At 36.1% G+C, this 24,992-nt stretch overlaps 1 protein-coding gene across 2 annotated transcripts in view; it reads left to right on the top strand.

Moving 5' to 3' along the window:
- Positions 1 to 3,298: 3,298 nt before the first annotated feature.
- The window catches only part of MYOM1 (myomesin 1), a 139,588-nt gene continuing 117,894 nt past the window's right edge, over positions 3,299 to 24,992 (top strand). The window contains exons 1-2 of one of the 2 annotated variants that reach the window (XM_081079059.1): positions 3,299 to 3,612; positions 7,551 to 7,879. In XM_081079059.1, the coding sequence (XP_080935185.1) occupies positions 7,575 to 7,879 (305 nt within the window). In that variant the 5' untranslated portion in view covers positions 3,299 to 3,612; positions 7,551 to 7,574. The remainder of the gene's footprint in view (positions 3,613 to 7,550; positions 7,880 to 24,992) is intronic. The other variant, XM_081079060.1, reaches the window with a different exon arrangement.

The following is a 24,992-nucleotide window of genomic DNA, read 5'->3' as shown; positions in this document are numbered from 1 at the left end:
GTAATCGCTATCTACGCAACTATATGGTGGCTGCATCGAGGACAGGAGTTACTCGCATCTGGACCCTAGGGCATAGCACAGTGCTTGACACTGTACGTGTTCAATAAATGCTTCATGAATTGAGTAAATACAGGTCTTCCTTTTTTCCATATTGTTGATATGTGGGTTCTATTTGTTAACTAAAACACCCAGCAACTTAAAAAAAAATTTCCTAGATTTCAGTTGGAATTTAGTTTTTGTTTGTTTTATTTACATTTAATATCTAAAGAATATTTCTTTGTTTATTTCCTCATGCATAGAATAGTGATTTGTTACTAACTACTTCCTTTTCTACTGTAAAATGAAAATTGTTAGGTGGCTAAATATAATTTATGTATTTATTTTGGCTTTTAGGATACACTGCTGTTAGTTAAGTCCATCACTTCACACTTATAAAAATATTTTTTAATACTTTTACAGTTAGTTTAAAGAGAGACTCTATCTACTTTAAAACTACATTCTTAAAAAACTAATTATCAAAGAAATATTTTCTGAAATTTCCATGCATTTATAGATACACACTTTAAAAATTATTTTGTGTTATGGTTTTCTGGAAAATTTGAAATTAATAGCTGATTAGCATTGCATTAAGTTTTCAGAATAATTACACATCTATAAGGGCAGTGTGTTTAAATCAGAGTAACCAATGGAATGATTGTACATCTATAAAGAAATTGTGATTAAATCACAATAGTTCATTTGTATGAGCCCAACTAAATTTTTCTTCTTTAATTTTAGTTTTATCATGCAGTACACCACAGTATGTAGTTTGTTATCTGGATAGTTGTATTTTGGATAAATATATTGTTAGAAAAGCTGAATTCAATAATGCTACAACAGAAAGATCACTTCGGAGACTTGGTCGGGTCTAGCTCATACTTCTTTTGTCAAACTTAGTGCATATCTGTTTGAAATAAACTCTGTCTTTTACTGGGATCCTGAATGTCAATAAATAAATGATATATTAGTTTTTCTACAAGTGTGTGTGGACTTCTTTCATTTTTCATTCTTAACAGGGATCAAAGTTCAGTAAATATTTTAATGTATTGATATTGATAGTCTTTATCTAATAAATAGTAGCTGTCTGTTACATAGGCAATATAACGAAAACTCTTCTTTAGCAGTAGTTCTTCCTCTTAATGGACGTTATTCGCACATGATTCACTCACTCTATCTATCTATCTATCTATCTCTCTATCTATCTATCTCTCTATCTATCTATCTATCTCTATTATCTATCTATCATCTACATGCATACATACACACAGCTAAATGGTTGAAAGGTAATATAGTATGATATGTAGGAGGGTGGGATCTGTGTAGAATAGATCTAGGTTTGAATCTTCTGTCACATTCTAATTGTATGACTTTAAGAATATTAATCTCTAAATCTCATTTTCATAATTCATAAAATGTTTTTATATGTGTGATGATCAAATAAGATACTGTAAAGTACTTAGCATTAATACTTGGCATATAGCATATGTCATTAAATATTAGCTAGGATTATAAAATATTATTTATATTTCTTATTTTTGCTTATTTTTCCTCTTTCCTGTTTCAAAAAGATTTGAAGAAACTTACTATGTTCTCTAGAGAAATGACTCATGGGAACCATTCCTGCGGCTAGTGGATAAAACTAGAAAGAGCCACTGCCTTTCTGTATTAGATGTTTAGAGAACAAATGGATACTTGGGGAACATAAAGCTTGGAAAATTCTCCTGTGGATTCCAGACAGCTAAAATGTTCATATGCACACTAACAGGAAGTTTATTTAGATGAAGAATGCTGGGTTGAAGTTGATTAGGACTCAGTGGAATTACTTTCTTTAATATACTTTAGGTATCTCAGAAGCTGACCCTCAGTTTGAGTGGAGACCAACATTGCACTTGAAAGACTGTTTCAAAATAGTTTCTTATAAACAAAGTGTTGCTGAAGGGAGGATACAACAATGCATGACAAAAACCGCATAGATTTTGGAATCTAAATATCTCTGAATTGCATTTATGTCATTTACTAACTGTGTACTCTTTGGCAAATGACTGCCTCTTGAAGCCTCAGTTTCATCAGCTAATGATGAAGGAATGATACCTACCTATCAAGTTATTATGAGAATTAAATGAGATCATGCATATACAGTGTCTATCACTGTGTCTGGCATGTGATACGTCCTCAACAGGGTTAACTGTAGTTATCATCAGGAAAGTACTTATAGACTACAATATTGGGTCTGTTCAATATTTTGATAGACACAAGTGATCTTTATTCAGTTGATATAATATCACTCAGAACATAATCTGCTCAATACATATAATCTAAACAATGAGCTTTTAAATTGTTGTTAATGTGTTTCCCCGAAAATAAGACCGGGTCTTATATTAGGTTTTGCTCCAAAAGACTCATTAGGACTTATGTTTACGGCATGTCCTCCTGAAAAAAAATCACGCTAGGGATGTTTTTCCAGTTAGGTCTTATTTTCGGGGAAACACCGTACCAGTAATAATAGTTGACATTTACTGAGTCTTTATTATGTGGAAATCACTGGGTTAAGTGCTTTCTCTGCATTATCACATTTAATCTCTACAGATGTCCAATAATTTGGATATCGTTGTCCCAATTTTATAGATTAGGAAAATGAAGTTTAGGGAAGAGAAACAAAATGCTTGAGGTGATGTGGCTATTAAGTGCCATTGATGGCCTGGAATCCAGGTCTGGTCTGAGTCCAAAGAGCAGGCTCTTTCCCACCTCTTACTTAGTTATACAGTTTAAAAAACAAAGAGAATCTCTTGATAGATAGAATGAGCCTATCTGCCTTTAGGAAAAACAAAACATGTTGCTTCTCAAACGCTTTAGTTAATGAATAAGGAATCAAGTATTCAAACTTGAAGATGTAACTTTATAAATTTTCCTGAAATGAGAGAAACCATGAAACTATAATAGTATATCATCAGACAACAGCCACTCTGTGTAACCCATTTCTTATTTTGCCTCTAGTTAGCTTCGAGTTCTTTTTTCATTTTGTGTCTTTTAAATATACTATACATGTGTTATGAACAGTACACCCAGAACCATATCTTGGCATTAAAATTCCATGAAGTCCATTTTCGGAATCAGATTACTACCCTTATTTTTAGCTCTCAACACAAGACACTCTTTCCATTGCACTTTTAAATATCCAGTGATAAAATGATATTGAAAATAGATCTGCTAGCCAAATAAAAATCCTACTACGTATGTTTAGTTTAATCAGGCCACACCTACTGACTGGCATTAATGTAATTAGTTAAGGAGGCAGCTACCTGCCAGTGTCCCTCTCTTCCCCTCAGTATAGTACTACCCTTCCCATTTGCTGCTATATTTATCTGCCTTCTTGGCCATAAAAGGCTGGCTGTGTGGCTCTGACATTCTACTGCCTGACCACATGCATTATTTTTGAACTGGCCCCCAGGGTCCTGTCTTTAGCCCTGCCTCTAAACTGTTTCTTGGATTCAACCTACGTGGGTTTCTCATTCTCTCATCCAGCTCCACGGCCACATAGGGACATTTCCACCACCATCACTCTTTTGGAAACTGGTAAGTGTGATATTGAAGCAGAAAAATGCACTTGCTATTTTATGGGCTTAGCAGCACTATGGTGTGTCTGATTTCTTTCTATCTTCTGAGCTCAGCAGTTCTCTCAAAGATATGTCAGAATAGTAGAGAAATAGGACAGTGGAGCCCCTGAGAAGGAAGACAAGAGCAACAGAGAGCCAGTTTTCGCTGGCACAGCTATTCTCTTAGCTCATTGTATTCTTTTCAAATTAAGCTACCATTCCTGGAGCTATAAGGAGGTAATAGCTGTCTCATATGAAACTGTAAGTGTGAGTTAGGTACTCTTTCCAAGTTACAGTTCAATAGTTTGGCTGAAATCTGGAATGGATGAGATGACAGGAAATCATGTGTGCTCCATCTTCTATATGCCTACAATACTCCCTGATTACAAATTAGATCAAAAGGAGGTAAATTATCTCTGAAGTCACTAGTTTCTAATTCAGTGATTTTTGCTCTGAAATGCCATGTAAATAAATGTAAGAGTGCATTATGATATTCCTAACCTGAACATGGTTAGAGGATATTTCAGAGGCAACAGAGATCCCCACATAATGATCCTAAAGTTAATATTTTCTGTGCATAATTTTTATCAGCTTTTGGCCTCTAATGCTTATACAAAAGTATCATATCAGGATTACAACCATGGAGTTAGCATTTCTTCCTAAATTCTCAAATTATTTCCTGGAAGAAAATGCAGGTCTTAGAGGAACAGAAGACAACCAAACCATCTTTCCTCCCAACATACTCTGTTGGGGATAGTCCTTGTGTACTTGATGAAGAGAAGGTAGTTGTACCTTCGTTCCAGAGGTCAGAGCTGAGACAACCAGTTCTGTTGACTTAAAGCCAAGCCCTGTTTACTTGTAATACATTATCTATGTGCTTGGAATATTAAGTATTATTAAAAATAAAGGTATTGAAGCAAAATAGAAACAGTGGAAAATAGAATTAAGGCAAGATATTTAAAGATTTTATTTTGTGAAAAAAACAGCATTTCAAGCCATCTGAGTTGTAAGTTTAGCTTATAACATGATACATAAGAAAGTCATTCATTTTTATTTGGATATCATTCAAATAGCATTTGCCATGTTGCAATGTAGTATGTATCATTACAGAAGCATATCTAATATCTTTGTAACTGCCTAACCCTATATACTTCTATATTTTTTGTTTTATCAAAATTTATCTAATAATTATTCATTACACATGACAATTATTCTGTATATTTTAAAACAGAACAGAAAATAGCAATCTATTTAAGGGTTGAAGCGAAGTTGCTTGCTAGTAGCTATTTTAGCTATTTTTTCTTCTTCTTGGGAAATGCCATGTAGACTGCTATCTTCCATGAGCCCTAAGATAAATATTTCTGGAGTGACGTTTGCTGGATTTTCTTCTCTAGGGAATGCATGCTGACTTTTTAAATAAATAAGACATAGATTTAAACTTGACAAAACATATGACAAGTTTAGAAGGATTCACTCCTTATCTAGAATTTAAAGAAAAAGATTTGGAAATGACTGATCACAACAACTGTGCTCATAAAATTTAAAACAACATTTCAGAACATCCATAAAAATATTACTTCATCCAAAGTTGTTAATAGGGCTGATAGGCTTCTATCAGTGGACAGATTATTCAAGAAACCTAATACAATGTGAAGTCTCCCCTCCCTATGCTAAATGAACACGTCTTTGACTTTTAGTAGAACTGTTAGCTTAAGTTCACAATGCAAACTGCTACCCTGATGACTGACTTCTTTATGTTAGAGGATTAGAAGCCTTCATGTTCTTAATGGAGCAAATAACTTTTCTGATTTGACACTATGCCTTTCTGAAGTGCTTGTGAGATTTGAGATAGCTTGTTATATGATAATACAAGCACACTCTAGGGTTCAGTCCCAGGACTTCCTTTTCCATTTACTATCATTCTTATCTTTTTGTTGTTGTTGTTGTTGTTGTTGTTATAAATACCATCTGTAAGCTGGTGAGTACCAAATATAGGTCTCCATCCTGGGCCTTTAAGTTGTACTGAAAAGTCACATATCCAACTTCCCACTTAACATCTCCACTTGGAGGCCTAGCAAGTATCTCAAATGTAGAATGTCTTAAATCAATCTCCTGTTCTTCCATCCAGAAGTGCTGCTTTCTTATACTCCTGCCTGTCTCAGTTAATAGTAAATTCAATCTTGCAATTATTCAGGCAAAAACCTTGGAGTCATTTCTCACTCCTCTCTTTTTTTCACACCCTAATAATCCAGAACTTTCAACAAATGCTATTGGTCCTACCTTCAAAACATGTGGAGATTCTGATCACTTCTCACAGTTCCACAGCTTTTGCAATCATCTCTAGTCTGGACTATTGTAATGGCCTTTATATTAATTTGCTGGGGCTTCCATAACAAAGTATCATAGACTGTGTGGCCTAAACAACAGAAATTTATCTTCTCACAATTCTGGAGGTTAGAAATCTGAGTTGGCAGAGTTGGTTTTTCTCCTGAGGCCTCCCTTTGGCTTAGAGATGGTTGTCTTCTTGTGTCTTCATATGGTCTTCCCTCTTCAGGTGTACATATCTGTGTCCTAATTTCTTCTTCTTACAGAGATAATAGTCATATTGGATTAGAACCCACCCTAATGACTTCATTTTAAGCTCATTTCTTCTGTAAGACTCTATATCCAAACACAGTTACATTCTGAAGTTTTGGTGATTAGGACTTCAACTTATGAATTTGGGGGCCTACAACTTAGCTCATAACAGCCTTCTAACTGGTCTCCTGGTTTTTACTCTTGTCCTTCACCAGTCTGTTGTTCAGAATCAGCAAGAGTGATTCTGAGCTCAAAACTTTCTGATAGCCTCTCAGCCTTTTCTGAATAAAAGACAAAGTCCTTACAGTCACCTGTAGGACCCTACATTATCTGTCCTTTGCCTGCTTTCCCCCCAATCTTTCACCTCTCCGACATCGTCTCCTATACCTCTCCCTGCAACCCCTCTTTCCATGCAGCCTCACCAACCTATTTACTCCTGGAGTACAACAGGCATGATCATACCCCAGTGCCTTTGCAGTGGCCTTCCTTCTAGAACACTCTTCCCCTGGATATTCTCATGCTCAGATGTCACTTTCCAGTGAAGGCATCCCTATGTGGCTGTTTAAAATTGCATCCCATGCTCGGTGCGAGGTCAGAGGGATAGTGGATAGGGAGAGGGGGGTTCATAGTGTGAGGGATATAAATGATGAACGTCTAAGTATTACCTTGTCTTGTACACATGAAACTAATAAATTAAAATAATTAAAAAAAAATAAAATTGCATCCCATCCCCCTTTACTGCTTTATTTTTCTCTATATCATTTAGCACATTTGAATATACCTTATACTTTACTGATTTTCTCTATTGTCTATTTTCTGCAAGAGAATATAAGGTTCTATATAAAGCTATCAGAGCAAAGATTTTGCTTGTTTTGTTCATCTCTGTATTTCTTGTGCTGGAAGAGTACCAGGCTCATAATATGTCTCAGTAATTATTTGTTGAATGAAAACCATATTGACTGTACACAGACTGTCCCCAGATGAAGCCCCCATCATAATGAAATGCCAGAAAACTAGAAATATGAATTATTAAAGGTCTGAGGACTGAGGAAAAGCATAATAGCCAGGTAGGGAAACTTTGCAAAGATGTCCTAGATGTATTGAGAGGGTGGGGAGGGAAGGAGGGAAGGAGGGAGGAAAAATAAAGCTGCACAAGGACAGGAGGGGGCATATCTGGGCATGCAGTGTAGAGAGTTTATTGAGGAACCAGTAAAGCTAAACTTCACATTTTCCATTTACTCTTTGCAAAAGGTAAGAATATTAATTTTTACACCTTAGTGTAGATGACTTTTTCTGTGGGATTCATTCATAGTTCACTCAAAAATTGTTGCTTTCTTATAGGCTGCCTAGTTTCGTCGGGGGCACATGATGTCTCTGCCATTTTATCAGAAATTCCACGAGCAGTATGATGGCAGCTACCGCAACAGGGACCTTCGCACCATTACGAGCCAATACCGTGAGCAGGAGAAGAAAAGTTCTGCTATCTACACCCACGGCTCCACAGCCTACAGCAGCCGCTCATCGGCTGCGCACCGCCAGGAATCCCAGGCCTTCAGCCAGGCGTTGGCCGCCTCCTACCAGCAGCAGGCGTCCATGGCCACCGAGTCCACCCTCGCGTCTGCAGTCAGTAGGAAGGCCACCTCAGCCTACGATTATGGCTACTCCCACGGGTATGTCAAAAGCAGCCTTCCAACCTTAGGACAAAGGGACATTCTCTGAACACCTCTCTCACATCACGTTTTCCTTTCTTCTTGAATCTGGCAGCCCTGCATTTAAACCAGGTGTTGAGCGAGGCTTTATATTTGGGAGACCTGGGATTTAGGCCTACTTATTTCTTTTCACCTGTCTCTTTGAGTTTCGCAAAGTGCTTCACAGTCACACTGTAGAGTCTCGCTTGATTTCTGGAAGAAGAGACATTTTGCCACAGGTTGCATTCGTAGGGGCAGAGCCAGAAAATATCATTTCAACACTCCCAGCAGGTTTCCTGGCTCTCAGAATGTTTCTACTTAGGTGAGAAGGCAGTAGAGAATTTAAAATTCACAGGTCACAGAAGGCCAAATTACAGCAGACATGTGTTCTATTTTTTTCCGTAGCTGAAAGCCAGTATTAAAATTCAGAGCTACTATTCCGGCAGCAGACATTTTCTTTAGCTGGAACATTTTATAAAAACATGCCCTGTCTCAGTCAGCCTAAGAATACCAAGAACAAACCTGTATTCCCACAAAATTAGATTTATCGACCCATTGAAAGAGAGAGTTACTATAGGATTCTAGAAAGAATGGAGTTTACATGCAAGTCTGGTCTGCCCAGCTAACCCAGAGTGCTGTTTCTTTGGAAACAGTCAAGTTGAGGTAAGTGTGGACCATTGTATCCAGAAACCCCTCACGTGGAGCTTAGTCCCTGGGCTGGGAATCCAAGCTGCTTCTCTCTGTCAACAACTCCTGAGGTTCTCCAGGCAAGAGTGTAATGTCCCATTCTTACTGATAAAATTTCAAACAGCAAACTTACTGATAATCTTTGATCTTAGAGAAGATTCTTAGTGAGTCTGTAGTCACTCAAAGAAAGAGATTACCATGACACTTTACAGCAGCAGTGTCCCCAGGAGAAACGTGAACTTTGCAATTGGCTTCTCTGTATCTGCTGTTCCAGCCTAACGATGGCTGGGCAGGTATTTACTTTCTCAGTCTAAGCCAATTTTAATTTTTTCAATATCCAGAATGAAATGTTTCATGGGGATTAAAACACACTCACAAGATACATGTGATTTTATTTTTAAAAAATCTGTCGTCCTCCAGAAGAATTGCTGAACTTGAACTCATAAAAACTTCTGGGCCATGTGGTAAATAACCACTTGCTGCCTTGAATTCTCTCCAAAGCATCTGAAATAGGTTGCATTTTTTTATAAGCATAATAACATTTTAAGTCTTATAACATATGAGTCCACAAAATATCTATTAGGGCATCTGGAAAAAGCATTTATTTCTGGGAATTAAAAAAAGTTATTGAGGAAATAACACAGTGGTTTGTATGCATAGAAGGGAGGAAGATTTCTAAAGGCGGAAATTCCTGAATTCCTGTTGGGTTTAAGCAGCATGTGATCTACAGCTGTGGTTTCATGGGCACTGACAGTGACCTCCTGGGAGCTTCTACTGTGTTCAGTGACAGCCAGAGTCCAGTGGGGTTTACCTGGAATGTATGATGGCCACATTCTGAAATGCCATTTAAAATGGAACAGGATCATTTTGCAATTGCACTTTCATGAGTCATATTCTGCCATGGGTATTCATCAGATCTCGAATTGGCTGCAAATATGGAAATACTGTCATCAAGAGGAATTCATTTCTTTTAACACTTGCTTCAAGTAACTGCTTCAAAGAGGAAAGTTGGGATGAATTAACACTATGTGTATGTGATAGCATTTTGTTCTCCTGAACAATGTTCCGTAGATGAGTTCAATAACCTCATTTAGTAAAGCAACTGTCTTGTAATAGAGGAGGATTACATTTAAATATCCATTTTCCTGGACTATTTGTGCTGAGTCTATAGAGGATGGGTATTTTTCATTATCATACAGGTGTTAATGTAACTCCTTGTGTACTTATTTCATTTTCCCAATGCTGTAGAATCTGTAATTTATGAATTTGTATTTTTGAGTACTTCTTCAACTCTATTGCTAAATTTTATGTTAAAATTATTTTAATTTTACACTTGTGCAATATTTATATTTATTCATAATTTGATATATCAACCAAACATTAGTAATCGAACTTTTGAGAATTTTTATATTTTATTTGGAAAGCATTTGCTCTCTATAATCTTTGGAAGACTTAGTCATTTTAGCCATAAAGTGCCTTAGATAATGAACTTTCTGTAGGAAATGGAGCTTTTTTTTCTACACTTAACCTCACATCTTTTTCCTCCCACGTATATATTTATGTAATTAGGAATTTATTAATGACTTGATATGTTTGAACAACTTGAACTTCTTGGTAGAAATATGTTGACCTAGAAATGGTGACCTAGAAACAAGAGAGGGGAAAAAAATGCCAATATTTATCCTATGTATAATGCAATGTAAACAAAAAGAAAGACAACCTAATTCTGGGAGTATTTTAATCTTTTTTTTTTTTTTTTAGACATAATATTCTTTGAACATTTCAAAATCTTCATAAAACCTATAAGTTCTCTTTTAGGTTTTACAAAGTGGAGCAACTTTTTCCTGCTAAATGAAATATCTCTCTTTGGATTATGAACAGTGTTCTTGATTAAAATCCCTAGCGTTGGACCTGCAATTCTGTAGAGTGTAGGTAAGCACTAGGCTTGGTCTATTTTTAGCCTCTGCTTTGTAGTTAGATGCCCAATGTTAAAGTGGAAACTATGGAGATTTATATGTGCTCAGGGGTTGGCTGACCTCAGTAAGTCTTAAAACAATGGCTTGTTCAGTGTCCCTGTAGTTATAGCACAGATCAGTTACCAACTTTATTCTGAGCCAAGGGTTATAAAATAAATTCTGGAAGGCTTATTCTAAATGCCTTTATTCTTAGTCACAGTGAGAAAAAACTCCTCAAGTAAAGAAAATAATTCAGGAAAACAAAATGACACAAGATTATTGTTTTATGCTAGCAATCCACAAATACTATTAGGGATTAAAAGAAAAATGGTACTCATGATCACTTTGCAACCATTAGGCGAGGCTTCTTAACCTCTGTCCATAAATAGATTTCAACAGAGTCTTGGATGATCTGAAATTATGTGCAGAATTGTGCACAGATGAGAATTTTAGTTGTTGTTGAGAAGGGCTGTAGCTTTCATCTGAATCTCAGAGAACTTTGTGACTAAACAAAGGTCAGAACCAATGCACTAGAAAGTATACTTATAAGCCAGGTACGTAATCTGAGGATCCGTTTACCTAATGTCAATATTATAAGGATTTAGGATGAAATAAGACAGATGTTTGCAGAGAATGTGATGTTATTATGGAAAGAAAGTTACCTTCTTTTGAGTAAACTTAATCACACATGCAGATGGAAATAAAAGAAATATTTTGTTATATTTGATAAGTAGGAATAATTTTCAAAAACCAATAAACAACATAGCACAGTTCTTAGATGATAGAAGGATTTAGAGTTGTCTCTCAGCTCTCTGTGGTAATGGTAGATATTTAATTTTCTGATTCTAAACAAATTAAAATTCGCTCCATATGATTCAATGAAGCGTAGCATCCTCTATACCATGTGTCTTTAAAGTAACCCTGAGAAGTAGAAATTATTATCCTCATTTTACAAGAGAAAATCGGAGACTAAAAAGATTAAATGACCTTCCTTACACTAAGAAGTGGTGCAATAGAGATTTGAACCACCATCCTATGCAAGCTACCCCCGCCTTTCCATGGGTACCTGATGCCCGTTATAGTCAGCAACTCATCTTGACCACACTTCCGCTAGATTTTTCTTGAAGCATCGTTATATAGGTTTGTGTTATGCTTCCTTTTTTACCCTTGCCCCAGAGAAGCCATTGAGCACCAAAATAACCAAGATTTAGAGCAATGCACAAATTCAAAGACAAAAAGTCTTAGGGCATGCATGAGAATGCCAAGCCTGAAACCTTACAGATTCTTGAACTCATCGCTTAGAATCAGACATAGAGACTCACAAGGGGCTCTGAAAGATAGCAGTTTGGGGATGAGAAAACTGAGGCATGAGTGACTTGCCTAAGGCACTCTGCCTACCTTTAAATTATGCCCCTTATCTATACTCATGTCATGTTGATCAACTCCCCTTGGTTGTTGCCCAGATAATAACCTCTTTTGGAATTACTAGAGTTTGCAAAGAACATGTTAATATTCAAATCAATATTAAATCAGGCACCAGATACCAGTGCTAAAAATAGAGGCTGCTAAACACAGAAATCCCTATCTTTTATTGGTGAGTCTGATTATTGCCAGGTCTGAGTAGAACCTGAAAACTTGCTCCATCTCCCATCTTTTTGGTTTCAAAAGATGTTACCAAAGAAATCTATTTCCTTGTGGACATTCTTGCATCTTGATCTCAGCGATCGGCATCAGTTTAGTGTCCATTTTCTAGGTGTCCATTTCCAGATGTTATAATGGGAAGTGGACAGTTTTTGAGGTTAAACAGACCCATGCATACTGTAGTTGCCACTTATCCACAGTTTCACTTTTAACAGTTTTGGTTACCCGCAGTCAACTTTGGTCCAAAAATGTTAAATGGAAAATTCCATCCAGAAATAAACAATTCTTAAGTTTTAAATTGTGTGCCATTCTGAGTAACATGATGAAATTTCGCACCATTCTGCACTGTCCCACTGGGATGTGATCATCCCTTTGTCCAGCAGGCCCACACCGTATATAATACTCATGCCTGTTAGTCACTTAGTAGCCATCTTAGTTAACAGCTCAACTGTTGTGGTATTGCAGTGCTTGTGTTCAGGTAACCCTTATTTTACTTAACAATGGCCCAAAGTGCAAGTGTAGTGATGCTGGCAATTCGGATATACCAAGGAGAAGCTGTAAAGTGCTTCCTTTAAGTGGAAAGGTATGTATGTATTGAAAAAACATGGTATTTCTAGGATTTGGTACTATCCACGGCTTCGGGCATCCACTGGGGAGTCTTGGAATATATCCTATCGGATAAGGGGGGGACTATTGTACTACAGTTAGGCTTATGACTTTGGATAAGCTATTTAACCTCTCAGTTTCTTCATCTGTAAAATGAGGAAAATGATTGTCCCTCAGGTTGAGAAGTCTTAAAGAGACAATCATGTAAGTGCTTAGTGTAATGGCTGTCACATGGGGAACACTTGGTGAGGTTTAGATATTGTTCATTCATTTAATGCATATTTACCCAGTGCTTCTTGTGTGCTAAGCACTGCTCTAGGTGCTCAGAATAAATTACTGAAAAAAAATTCACAAAGGTTCCTGCCCTCATGAAGCATATATTCTAGCACAGAGAGGCAGGCCATAAACAATAAATGTAATTTTAAAAAAGACATTGAATTTTATATTATGCTAGAAGGTAATAAATGTTATGAAAGCAATAAAACTAGAGTAAAATAAGAGAGATCAGGTATGTGGGGCGGGGTGCAGGCTGGAATTTTAACTAGGGCAGTCAGGCCTCATTGAGAAGGTGATATCTGAGCAGACATGAAGTACCTGAGGGAGTTTGCCATGAGGTTATCTGGAGGAAAGGTACACCGGGCATTAGGAACAGCCACTGCAAGACCTTATAGCAAGGAACAGCATTGAGGCCAGTGAGGGAATGGAGGAATGAGGGGAAGAGTAGGTGGAGAAGATGTCAGAAAGGTAATGGATGGAACAGCGCTGATCATATAGGTCTTTGTGGGCCTTAGTAAGGACTTTTTATTATGACTTAAAGGGGCAGCTGTGGCAGAGTTTTGATCAGGACAGGGACATGATCTGATTTGAGTTGCATTGGGATCACTGTGGCTGTTGAGTGGAGAACAGACTATGGGGGACAGAGGCAGGCCACCCAGAGGCAGGCCACCCAGTTAGGAGGCTGATGCTATAGTTTAGGCAGGAGCAGATGTGCAGTAAGAAAGGATGTGGTGAGCAGTGGTCATATTTTTGGATCTATTAGTTTTTGCCAAATTCTAAATTCCAACAGATTTTTCACACAGCTCTTCATCTTCCTCAGCTATGGGGTTTAGAGGTTGCAAAAAGATCCATGTAGATGTTCTGTATATAGTGGATCTTCTGGACTCTATTTAACAGCATGATGATGGTAAAACCATTTGCTTATTCTCCATTCCCAAAGATTCCAATGAAGTACCTTGTTCTGTTGTTATTGCTTTTATGGCATTTAGTAAGAAAAACACATGAAATACCACAGTTGAATGGAGATTGTAACCCTTCTGTAGATTCAAGTGGCTGAATCTGAATTATATAAAATTGCTGAGCCAACAGACTGTTATGGGAAACGAAGTTTGCTTGGAAAGCTGTTGTTATATCAAGGTTTTGTATTCTACAAACATTCTTATAACCTCTTCTCTAAATAAAAGTTTAATTATTATATGTAAAGAAAAGACACCATAGTTTCTAGATGAAAAAAATCGATACAGCAGGTCCTCAAATAATGTCATTTTATTCAATGCTGTTTCTTTATAACATTGATGAGGAAAACACTATCAATTCCCAGCTGGGGCCACTGTGTGGAGTTTGCACATTCCCCCATGTCTGTGTGCGTTTTCTCCAGGTGCTCCCGTTTCCTCCCACATCCCAAAGATGTGCACATGGGGTATCTGGCATTGTCCCAGTCTCAGTGAGTGTGGGTGTGGGTGTTAGTGTGTCTCACCATGTCCCATCCAGTGTGGTTCCCATCTTATACTCTGAGCTGCTAGGATAGACTGTAGCCACCATGGCCCTGTACTGGAATAAGCAGGTTGGAAAATCATCATCTTACTTATTTTCATTAACCTGTCTTAAATGTATGTATAGCTCACATTTGTTTCAATGTTTAATATCAGAAGTGTTTTGGGTCTTCATTGGTAAGGTTTTTGTGACCTAAACTATGCTATAAGAACTTAACTCTTATTTATATCAATTAACCTATGGTAAAATTGATTTTGTTACACACTATTTTGGTTAAAGTTGCAGTTTCCAAGGACCTATTGATGACATTAAGTGAGGACTTAGTGTACAACATTCTGGGATTTGTCTTCCAGAATTTAAGTACCAAGAAAATGACAAGTATTACTTCCTATGTGGTAGGAGAAGGTCAGAGGAAAATCTAATGAAAACAAAAAGCCAGTAACTTCTTTAAAAGGCAGTTCAGTTATGTTCTGAATCACAAAGATGAACCGAGTCCTAGGAGAGGCTCACCATGCACCAATCTTCTGCCCCCACTCTCACTGCTGTAAATGTGTAGCTTGTTGGCAGAGAGAGACCTAGGAGTCCAATTCCTGGTGATACCAGTTTCATGTAATCATCAATTGTAGATAAATATAACTGTGGAATGTTAAAGCAGGAAGAGACCAAAAGCTCATCTAAGTTAAGCCCCTCCTTTCACAGATATGTGAACTGCAGCCCAGAAAGACGTGATTCTGTCTTTGTTTCCTGTGCTTTATTCTACATTGAAAATATTATTTATTTGGCTATTTTGCATGTTAAATTCAAGTTTAGATAATACAGCGTGCCCCCAGAATGACATTCATTTTCCATAGGCAGTTGAATCATGCTGTGAGAAGGAAAGCATCTTTTAATAGAGTGGGAATAAAATGAGTCAGCCAAAGGTAGAGGCAGGGCAAAGCAGTTACCTCCCTGGGTGTGGAGGTGAACTGTTAACTCTATCCACTGTTAGCTCTCCCAGGCAGTGGGGTATAACTGAGCTTCCATAGGGATCTCTGAATTCTGGAAGGCCAAAGGACCCATTGAAACAGGCTTGATCTGCCTTCCTTCTGTCCTTCTATTCTTTCTTTCTTGATTGACATAATACAATGTGTCAGGTCTGGTAGCATTTACTCTCCTACTTACGTTTCCACGGCTACCTTTCTAGATGAAACAAGAGAAAGCAGAAGCACCTCAAATGGAAGGTACATAATGTCTAGTCAACCACAGGTACCATTCCCAAAGTGGAGTGGGATGTAGGCTTCTGGGCTGCTTTGTAAATAAGTTGATAAGACAAACTATTATAAGCCCTGGACAATTTTCAGTCTACAGACTTAGACTCTATAAGGCATCTACCAATACTTGTGTCAAGTGTCCTGCATAATATAATTTCTAGGAAATACAGAGTAAACTCTTTTACTTCTGCTTAGAAATAGGTCATAATCTAGTCTGGTTAAATTAATTTCTGAAATAGTCAGAAATGGATAAAAACTGAAAGGTGTATGTAGATAAAAACCAGGGGGAAAAATTTTTTTGAACGATAGAAAATTTAGATCTCTCAGTGTTTTACCCATCCACCCTTTCTAGAACACATGACTGTTCTACAGTCATGATGAGAAGTGGTTCAGACCCCCATGGTATTTGATTTTGGATCATGGCTATACATTAGCTGGGGAGAGTTACTGAAAAGGAGAGTAAAATGTTACTTGTCAGTTGCAATTTAAATAATGAAAAAGTAAAGTGATAAATACAAGAAAAAAAAACTAGTTATCTTTCTATTTAAGTAGCTAAAAATTTTTTAAGAACTAACAATGAGATATGTCTATGGCTGAGAGAGTGAAATAGAGAGGGGAAAAAAAGATAAGTATAAGGTAAATAATGCAAAAAAACAAAAACAAAAACAAAACTCAAAAGCCAAGGGATGCTTATTTATTATGACACTAAATGTCAGTAAATTTCAAGGGTGATGTTGGTCAAACTAAACTCTTGTATCTTACGAGTATAAGAAGCCTTTTCTGAAAAGCGTATTAGCAAAAGATGGGCGCTTTTCAGCCTCTTACTTCTCCACTACTTTGATGTTTTTCTGAAACCTACAAAAGTGTCCAGATTGAGAAACCAGAGAGTTGAAAGGTCAATAGAAAGTGTTAAGACTGACATGGTGTCCATATGAAAAGAAGAGAGTGGAACAAAACTGCTCTAAATCAACAGTAGATCAAAAACAACCTTTTCACAAAAACCTAAAGGAAGTATTTTCTTTCAAGTTTGCAAGAGAGGAAAATGTGGCCAGTAGAAAAGTTGATATGAAAATGGAGAATGCAAACTCCTCAAGTGCTTGTTCCTGACTCTCCCAGAGGTTCTGAAGATGAAAGAAATACAACTTCAGATATCAGAAGCTCTGAGGAGTGGTTGAGTGAGCAATGACAGTGAAGAAGGACTGGTCTCAAGAAGCTGTCCTATAGTTTGCTGAAACCATTGTCTCTTCCTCCTTCTGGTAAACAGCTGAGCAGTTTGTTTATAAGCAACAGTACTAAGTTGTAAATATACATAAAATTCAGTTTAAAAGAACATATTTATAATAATGAAAATGAGTTCAACTCTTGTGTTCACTCAGTAACGTCTAATGGCAACAAATAGATAATTCAGCCATCAAAACTGAGCTTTAATTTTTAAGCTTTTGTACATACAGCTTATCCTAGGGTGTCCTACATGTCTTTCAATGTCCAGCTTTTCACAGAATATTCTCTAATAACCCCAGACAGAAATTCACTAGCCAGCCTGTGAATTCTAATTTTGTTTGCACTAGTCTTTTCGCTCATCTGCCTGCCTGTCTTCTGTCCTTCTATCCTTTCTTTCTTGATTGACATAATACAGTGTGTCAGGCCTGACAGCATTTACTCTCCTACTATACGTAAAGCTCTCAGAAAACAAAGGTTTTTATCTTCATATCCCCCTCCTATCACAGTGTCAACACAGTATTTTGCACAAAATGGAAGCTGAATAAATTTTCCATTGATAATTGAAATTACTATAGAAAGTTCAAAAACAAAACCTGAAAATTTCACTGGCACTCTAACATATAGCACAATCTGAAAGGCTGTTGTTCAATAATGCTTGAAGTCAACTTTCTCCTACACTTACCAAAGCAAAGCATCAACTAGACTGCATGCTAAGTTTATGTTTAACTTTGTAAGAAAATACTCAACTGTTTTCCAAAATCGTTTTGCCATTTTACATTCCCATAGCAATGTATGAATATTCCCGTGAATATGTCCACAATATATCAATATCCACAATATATGAATATATCCACATCCTTGCCAACATTAGTTATTTTCTGTCTTATTTACTGTAGCCACTCTAGTAGGTGTGTAATGGTATCTCATTGTGGTTTCAGTTTGCATTTACTTAATAACTAATGATGTTGATGTTTTTTAATGTGCTTATTAGCCATTTATATATCTTTGGTAAAATGCTTATTCAAATCTTTTGTCCATTTTAACTGTGTTTTTCTGCTTATTACCGTCAGTTATTTAAATACTTTATATACTAGTTCTTTATTAGATATGTTTACATATATTTTCTTTTACTCTGTGCCTTGGCTTTTCATTATCTTAACAGTGTCTTTCAAAGACCAGAATTTTTAATTACAATGAAGTTGAATTCATCAATTGTTTTTTTTTGACTCATGCTTCTGGTGTTATATCTAAGAACACTTTAACTAACTCAACACCATAAAGAGTTTCTTTTATTTTCTAAGAGTTTTATAACTTTTTAGCTTTTATATTTAGCTAAAATTTTTGTGTGTGGTGTTGAGCAAAATTATAAATTCATCCTTTCACATATGGATATACAATTGTCTCAGCACCATTTGTTAAAAAGATTATCCTTCCTCCCATTAAATTCCTTAGCACCTTTATCAAAAATCAATTGACCATGATTATAAAAGATTATTTCTGGACTCTCAATTCTGTTCCATTGGTCCACATGTGTGTCGCCAGTACCACAATGTAAGGTTTTTTTTTTGTTACATTAATTGCCTTGGCTAGAAACTCTAGTACAATGTTGAATAGAAGTGGCAAGAACAAATATTATAGCATTGTTTCCAATTTTAGGAGGAAAGCATTTAGTTTTTTACTATCAAATATGATATTAGCTGTAGATTTTTCATAGATGGTATCAATAGGTTGAAGAAGCGCCTTTCTATTCCTATTTGGTTGACAGCTTTTAGCACTAACGAATCCTGAATTTTGTCAAGTATTTTTTTCTGCATCTCTTAGTTGATAATGTGGATTTTGTTTTTTATTCTATTAATATGTCATATTATACCAATTGATTTTCAAATGTTAAATGAACTTTGCATTCCTGGGATAAACTCCACTTGGTTTTATATGTTTTATCTGTTGCTGGATATTTTGTGAAGGATTTTTGTCTTTATGTTTATGAGTAATATTGGTCTATAGTTTTCTTTTCTTATAATGACTTTGTTTAGTTTTGATATTAGGTAATACTAGCCTTATAAAATGAGTTGGGAAGTGTTTCCTTCTCTTCTCTTTTTGAAAACAATGGAAATGATTGGTATTGTTTCTTCTTTAATATTTGGTGGAATTCCTCAGTGAATGGGCTTCTCATAGTGGGAAGATTTTAAATTATTAACTCAATTTCTTGTAATTGGTCTGTTGAGATTTTTAAAAATTTCTTCTTGAATTAATTTTGGTAATTTGAGTTTTTATAGGAATTTTTCCATGTCATCTAAGCTGTGTAATATGTTGACATGAAGACATCTATAATTTCTGTAGGGTTAGTAATGATGTCTCCTTTTTCATTCTTGATTTTGATAGTTCATGTCTTTTCTCATTGTGATTCATCTACTGAAAGGTTTGTCAATTTTCTTGATCTTTTAAATGAACCAACTTTTGTTTCACTGATTATAACTATTGTTGTTCTGTTTCTATTTCATTGATTTCCTCTCTCATCTTTATTATATCCCCCTTCTGCTTGTCTCATGTTTAATCTGTTTTCTAACTTCTTAAGGTGGAAGCTTAAGTTGTTAATTTGAGATCTTTCTTCTTTTTCAATATAGACATATAAAGAATAAACTTTCCTTTAACCACTGCTTTAGCTGTATCTGATGAATTTTGATATGTTGTGATTTTCTTTTCATGTAGTTAAAAATATTTCCTAATTTCCCTTGTGAGTCTTTTTTAAAAATTTTTTTAACCAATGGGTTATTTAGAAGTATGTTGTTAATTTCCTGGTATTTGAGATTCTCTGAATTTCTTTCTGTTGTACATTCTTATTTATTTAATTTTTCTGTCATCAGGGTATGTATTTTGTATGGCTTAAATCTTTTTAAATTGGTTGCTGGACACATACAGTTGTCTGCCCTTATCCACAGTTTTACTTTCCACAGTTTCAGTTATCCACAGTCAATTGCAGTTCAAAATATTAAATGGAAAATTCCAGAAATAAATTTATAACTTTTAAAGTACACAACATTCTGAGTAGTGAGAGGAAATCTTGCTCTGTCCTGCTAAATCCCACCTAAGATGTGAATCAATCTTTTTTCCAGTATATCCATGCTGTAAACACTACCTACCTGTTAGTCACTTAGTAGCCACCTCAGTTATTGGATCAACTGTTGCAGCTTTGCAGTGCTTGCATTCAAGTAATCCTTCTTTTACTTAATAATAGCCCCGAAGCACAAAAGTAGTGATGCTGGCAATTTGAATATGCCAAACAGAAACTGTAAAGTATGTGTATGCATAGCAAAAAACATAGTGTATTTAAAGTTCAACACTATTTGTGGTTTTGGGCATCCACTGCGGTTTTTGGAACATATCTCCCATGGATATGGAGATATTCATGGATAAGGATAAGGAGGGATTTAGAGTATGCCTCTCATGGCCGCATATAATAGAATTTTTAGAAATCTAGTTTGACAATCACTGCCTGTTCCTTGAAGGTTTTTCTCCATTTACATGTAATTTTTGTTATTTTTTTTCTGTATTTCTCATGGGTTCTTATTTGTTCATTTTTTTCTTCTTTTACTGCCCTGTTTTGTGTTATATCAGTGCCTTCTGGGATGCGTTGTTTCTGATGTGAAGGCATGCATTAATACATTGTTTCCCTGTGTGTGATGAATAATTTTACTTTTGCTGCTTTCAAAGTTTCTCTCTGTCTTTGGCTTCCAACCGTTTTACTATGATATATCTAGGTGTCTGTCTCTTTGTGTGTGTCCTACTTGGGTTTCTTGAGAATCTTGGATCCACAAATTAATATTTGTCATCAAATTTGGGGAGTTTTAGGACATTATTTCTTCAAAATATATTTCCCTACCTTTTCTCTCCTCTCTTTTCTGGTACTGCTCTTATTCATATATTGGTATGTTTAATTTTGTCCCACAGAGCTCTGAGGATCTTTTAATTTTTCTTCATTCTTTTATCTCTCTGATTTTTAGGTTGCATTATTTCTATCTTCAAATTTACTGATTATTTTTCTGTCTAAAATCTGGTGTTGAGTTCCTTTAATAAATTTTTCATTTAAGTATTATACTTTTAAACTGCAGAAATGTCTATTTGATCCTATTTTATAATTTCTCTTTGTTGACATTTTTTGAATCATTGTTGAAATACTTTCATTCAATTCTTTTTCTTTTTCTTTTTTTTTAAAGATTTTATTGGGGAAGGGGAACAGAACTTTATTGGGAAACAGTGTGTATTTCTAGGACTTTTTTATTGAGAAACAGTAGTGTGTTTTTCTCAGGACTCATCAGCTCCATCCAAGTGAAGTTGTTGTCCTTTCAATCTTAGTTGTGGAGGGCGCAGCTCAGCTCTAGGTCCAATCAACGTTGTTAGTTGCAGGGGTCGCAACCCACCATCCCTTGCGGGAATCGAACCAACAACCTTGTAGTTGAGAGCCCACGCTCCAACCCAGCCATCTGGTCACCCGGGAGCTCAGCTGCATCTCATTGACTTCATTCTAGTGGTAGAAGGCACAGCTCTCTGGCCCATGTCGGAATCGAACCGGCAGCCCCGTTGCCCAGAGCTTGCACTCTAACCAACTGAGCTACTCGCTCACCCCCTCATTCAATTCTTTAAACATGGTTTTTAAAATTAGTCTTTGAATAGATTTATAATTGCTGCTTTGAAGTCTTTGTCTAATAACTCCAACATCAACGCCTACCTAGAGACAATTTTTATTTACTGCTCTTTTCTGTTGGTGTGGGTTACATTTCCTATTTCTTGGCATGTCTCATAATTTTTGTTGTTGCTGAAAATGGGACATGTTAGATAATATATTGTAGATATTATGGATTCTGAATTTCCCCCAAGTGTGTTGTTGCTGTGTTTTGTTTTCGTTTACTAACTTGCCTGAACACATTTGTAGAATCTGTTTACCAACCACTGTGTGACTGCTGATGTCTCTGCTCAGTTTTTTTTAAATTGTCATTCTTCTTTTTAAGCCTGAATTCACAGGGATCACACTGTATTTGCACAGATTAATGGTTAATGAATGGTAAGATGTTGTGGTCAAACATCTCAAGCCAGTAAAGTTTTCACCCTCTGGCAATAGGTCTGTGTGTGTGTGTTGAGGAGCACATTTAAAATTCAGGTAATTTTTAAGTATGTTCTGGCTTTACTTACCTCCAGACTCCCGTGCCTCTTCTTTGCACATATAAACAGGGTTACAGTCAGTCAGTGATAAGTGCTTACTTTGGGCCCTCTCCAGTTTTCCCAAATTGGTGTGTGGTGAGCTCATGAAAGCCCCCTGTGATGGTTATTTATTTATTTATTTATTTATCTATTTATTTATTTATTTATTTTACAAATACTATATGATCTCACTTATATGTGGAATCTAAAGATAAAAATAAACGAACAAAGAAAATAGAAACAGACTCATAGATACAGAGAACAAACTGATGGTTGTCAGAGGAGAAAGGGGTTGGGGAACTGGGTGAAAAAGGTGAAGGGATTAAGAAATACAAATTGGTAGTTACAAAATAGTCATGGGGATATAAAGTACAGCATAGAGAATATAGTCAATAATGTTGCAACAACTATGTCTAATGCCAGGGCTGGTCTTATTTCTCAGATATTCCTGTTAAATTTCTGGCTTATCTGCCAGTCTGCGGCTAGCCCCAGCCATGACTGCAACTTCAGGCTAACTGAGCTGCTAGTCTTCCCTGGTTTGTTTGCCACTTAGATTGCCACTGTTACTCACAATGCTGCTGCATGTGGAGTTTTACCATGCTGTACTCCACATCAAATCAGCCCCTTCTGGCAGTGAGCATTCTGATTTTCATGTCTTTCCCCTCCTAGGTGGAACTACTTTATGGCCTGAGCCAGAGGAGGACGATGGGAAGGTAGACAAGAATGTCCCAGATTCCCACTGTTTATGCCCGAAGTTCAGTAGCTTTTTATGAATTACCACTTCTCATTATAATGTATACCTCTGGTTGGTTTTCAGAGTCCTGAATGCGTTGTTTTTGACAATAGTATCCAGTTTTATCATTGCTTTTTGGGGAGAGGAACTATTGAACTACTCACTTCACCATACTGGAAGTCCTGCCCCTGCACTGGTCACTTTTAATAGTTTCTCAGCTGATTCTGATGTGACGCCAGAGTTGACAATCACTGAGTTAGGATATGATTACAGGAGAATGAATTTTTATTTCACTTTATTCAGTAAACATTTATTGAACAGTACCAGGCACTAGAGACAGTGTGAGTATACAAAGATGACTGAGACCTCTTCAGTAATAGGCAGTGGGAAAAACAGGGGAGAAACCAATAATGCAATATAACCATGAGCACATAGGGATGGGTGATGCTGGGTTTGGGAGCAATGTCTGCAAAGCAGAATGCTTACAACCCATTTTTCTGAAATAAGCTGATCAGTTGTCAGAATATTTTCAGAAAGTAATATAGCCACTAAGCAGATCCATACTTTACGTAATATGAATAAATTATTCATCTGGGGAGCCTAGGTCAATTTCTCAAAATTATATGGTGGTTACAAACATAACTTTAAGAAATGAATATATTAATTAGTATAAAGTTTAATACATTTTTACGCCTTTATTTTCAACTGGACAATGATGATTTAATAACCTTAATTTATGCAAATAAATTCAGGAAAAGCAAATCAATCTCAGAGTCATTATGGACAGTGTGACACAGTGTTATGATTTCCAGAATGGAGAGTCCACAAAGACATACCATAGAGGGATAGGAAGAAATATGAGCACTTTTATTGTTTAAAAAAAATCAAATTTGGTCTTTAAAATTTTTCTATTGACTGAGTGTTTCATAAAGCGAGAATATTTATACAGTAGTATATGCATAGAACTTATAAACAAACATGTATAGGTGGTATCCTCCCAATATTTTTGGATCAAGAATACTCATTCACAAAAGTTGGAGACTGCTAGTTTTAGTGGAAAGAATACTAACCTAGTTCAGCTACCAACTTGCTGTGTATACATGGGCAAGTTGCAAAGATGCTACTCGTCTTCCACCATCAATAAATGAGGAGCCTGGTATAAATATCCCATCAAATTTCTTCGAGCTCTGGAATTCTATAAGAGGTTTAGTTTTTGCTTTTCCTGGCAAGAATAATTAGGAAATTGTAAGAGCAAAAGTTTATCTTTGTTGTTGTTCATCATTTGAATTGGATGCAAGTGTTAGCCTATTTCTTAGCCCCTGGAGTATTTCCAGAGAAAGCTTCCTAGACCTTGGCTACATCCCTTCTCTGTGGTGCTGCTGGTTATAGGTATGATGATATCATACACACTATGATATTACTTTAAATTCTGCTAACTTTAGGCATATTAACTGAGGATATAACACAATGAACACATATTAACAGAGGACATAACTAATTAATCGGTAACTGTGTGTGTACCTACTTAGACATAGTTACGAATACATGGATGAATGTGTGCACATGCAAATCAGTCCTTAACTATTGCTTAATTTCATTGCCTTCATAAATTAAAATTCAGAAGGTTTCAAGATTTAAGCCGAGTACATAAAGAATAGTAAATGTAGTTTTAATAGTTTAAAAAACCCCACACACCCATATATATCAAGTTTAGTATCCACTTAGAAACTGACTTATGAGATAGATTATTTTCAAAATTTAGATGCAACTAAAAGTCCATGAAGTCAATAAACCTTTATGTAGCTCTTTAAGTTCAAAGAAATTTAAATTTTACATATTCTATTTAACTCCTCTTAAAGCATTATTCACTTTAAAATTCAATAGAGTAAGATGTTAGACTTCAGTGTTCATGGGTCACGTTTAGACTATTGGTGGTATTTCTTCAAATAATGTTACTTATTACATACTTCCTTAAAACTGCATTTTTCTGATTTAATTTTGTTTGTTAGCTTTAGTAAATAAATCAGAATTACTAA

Source organism: Rhinolophus hipposideros (genome assembly GCF_964194185.1).
Source record: "Rhinolophus hipposideros genome assembly, chromosome: 17".
NCBI classification, from domain to species: domain Eukaryota; kingdom Metazoa; phylum Chordata; class Mammalia; order Chiroptera; family Rhinolophidae; genus Rhinolophus; species Rhinolophus hipposideros.
The sequence above is the reverse complement of the archived record's forward strand: the minus strand, read 5'-3'. Positions and strand labels throughout refer to the sequence as shown.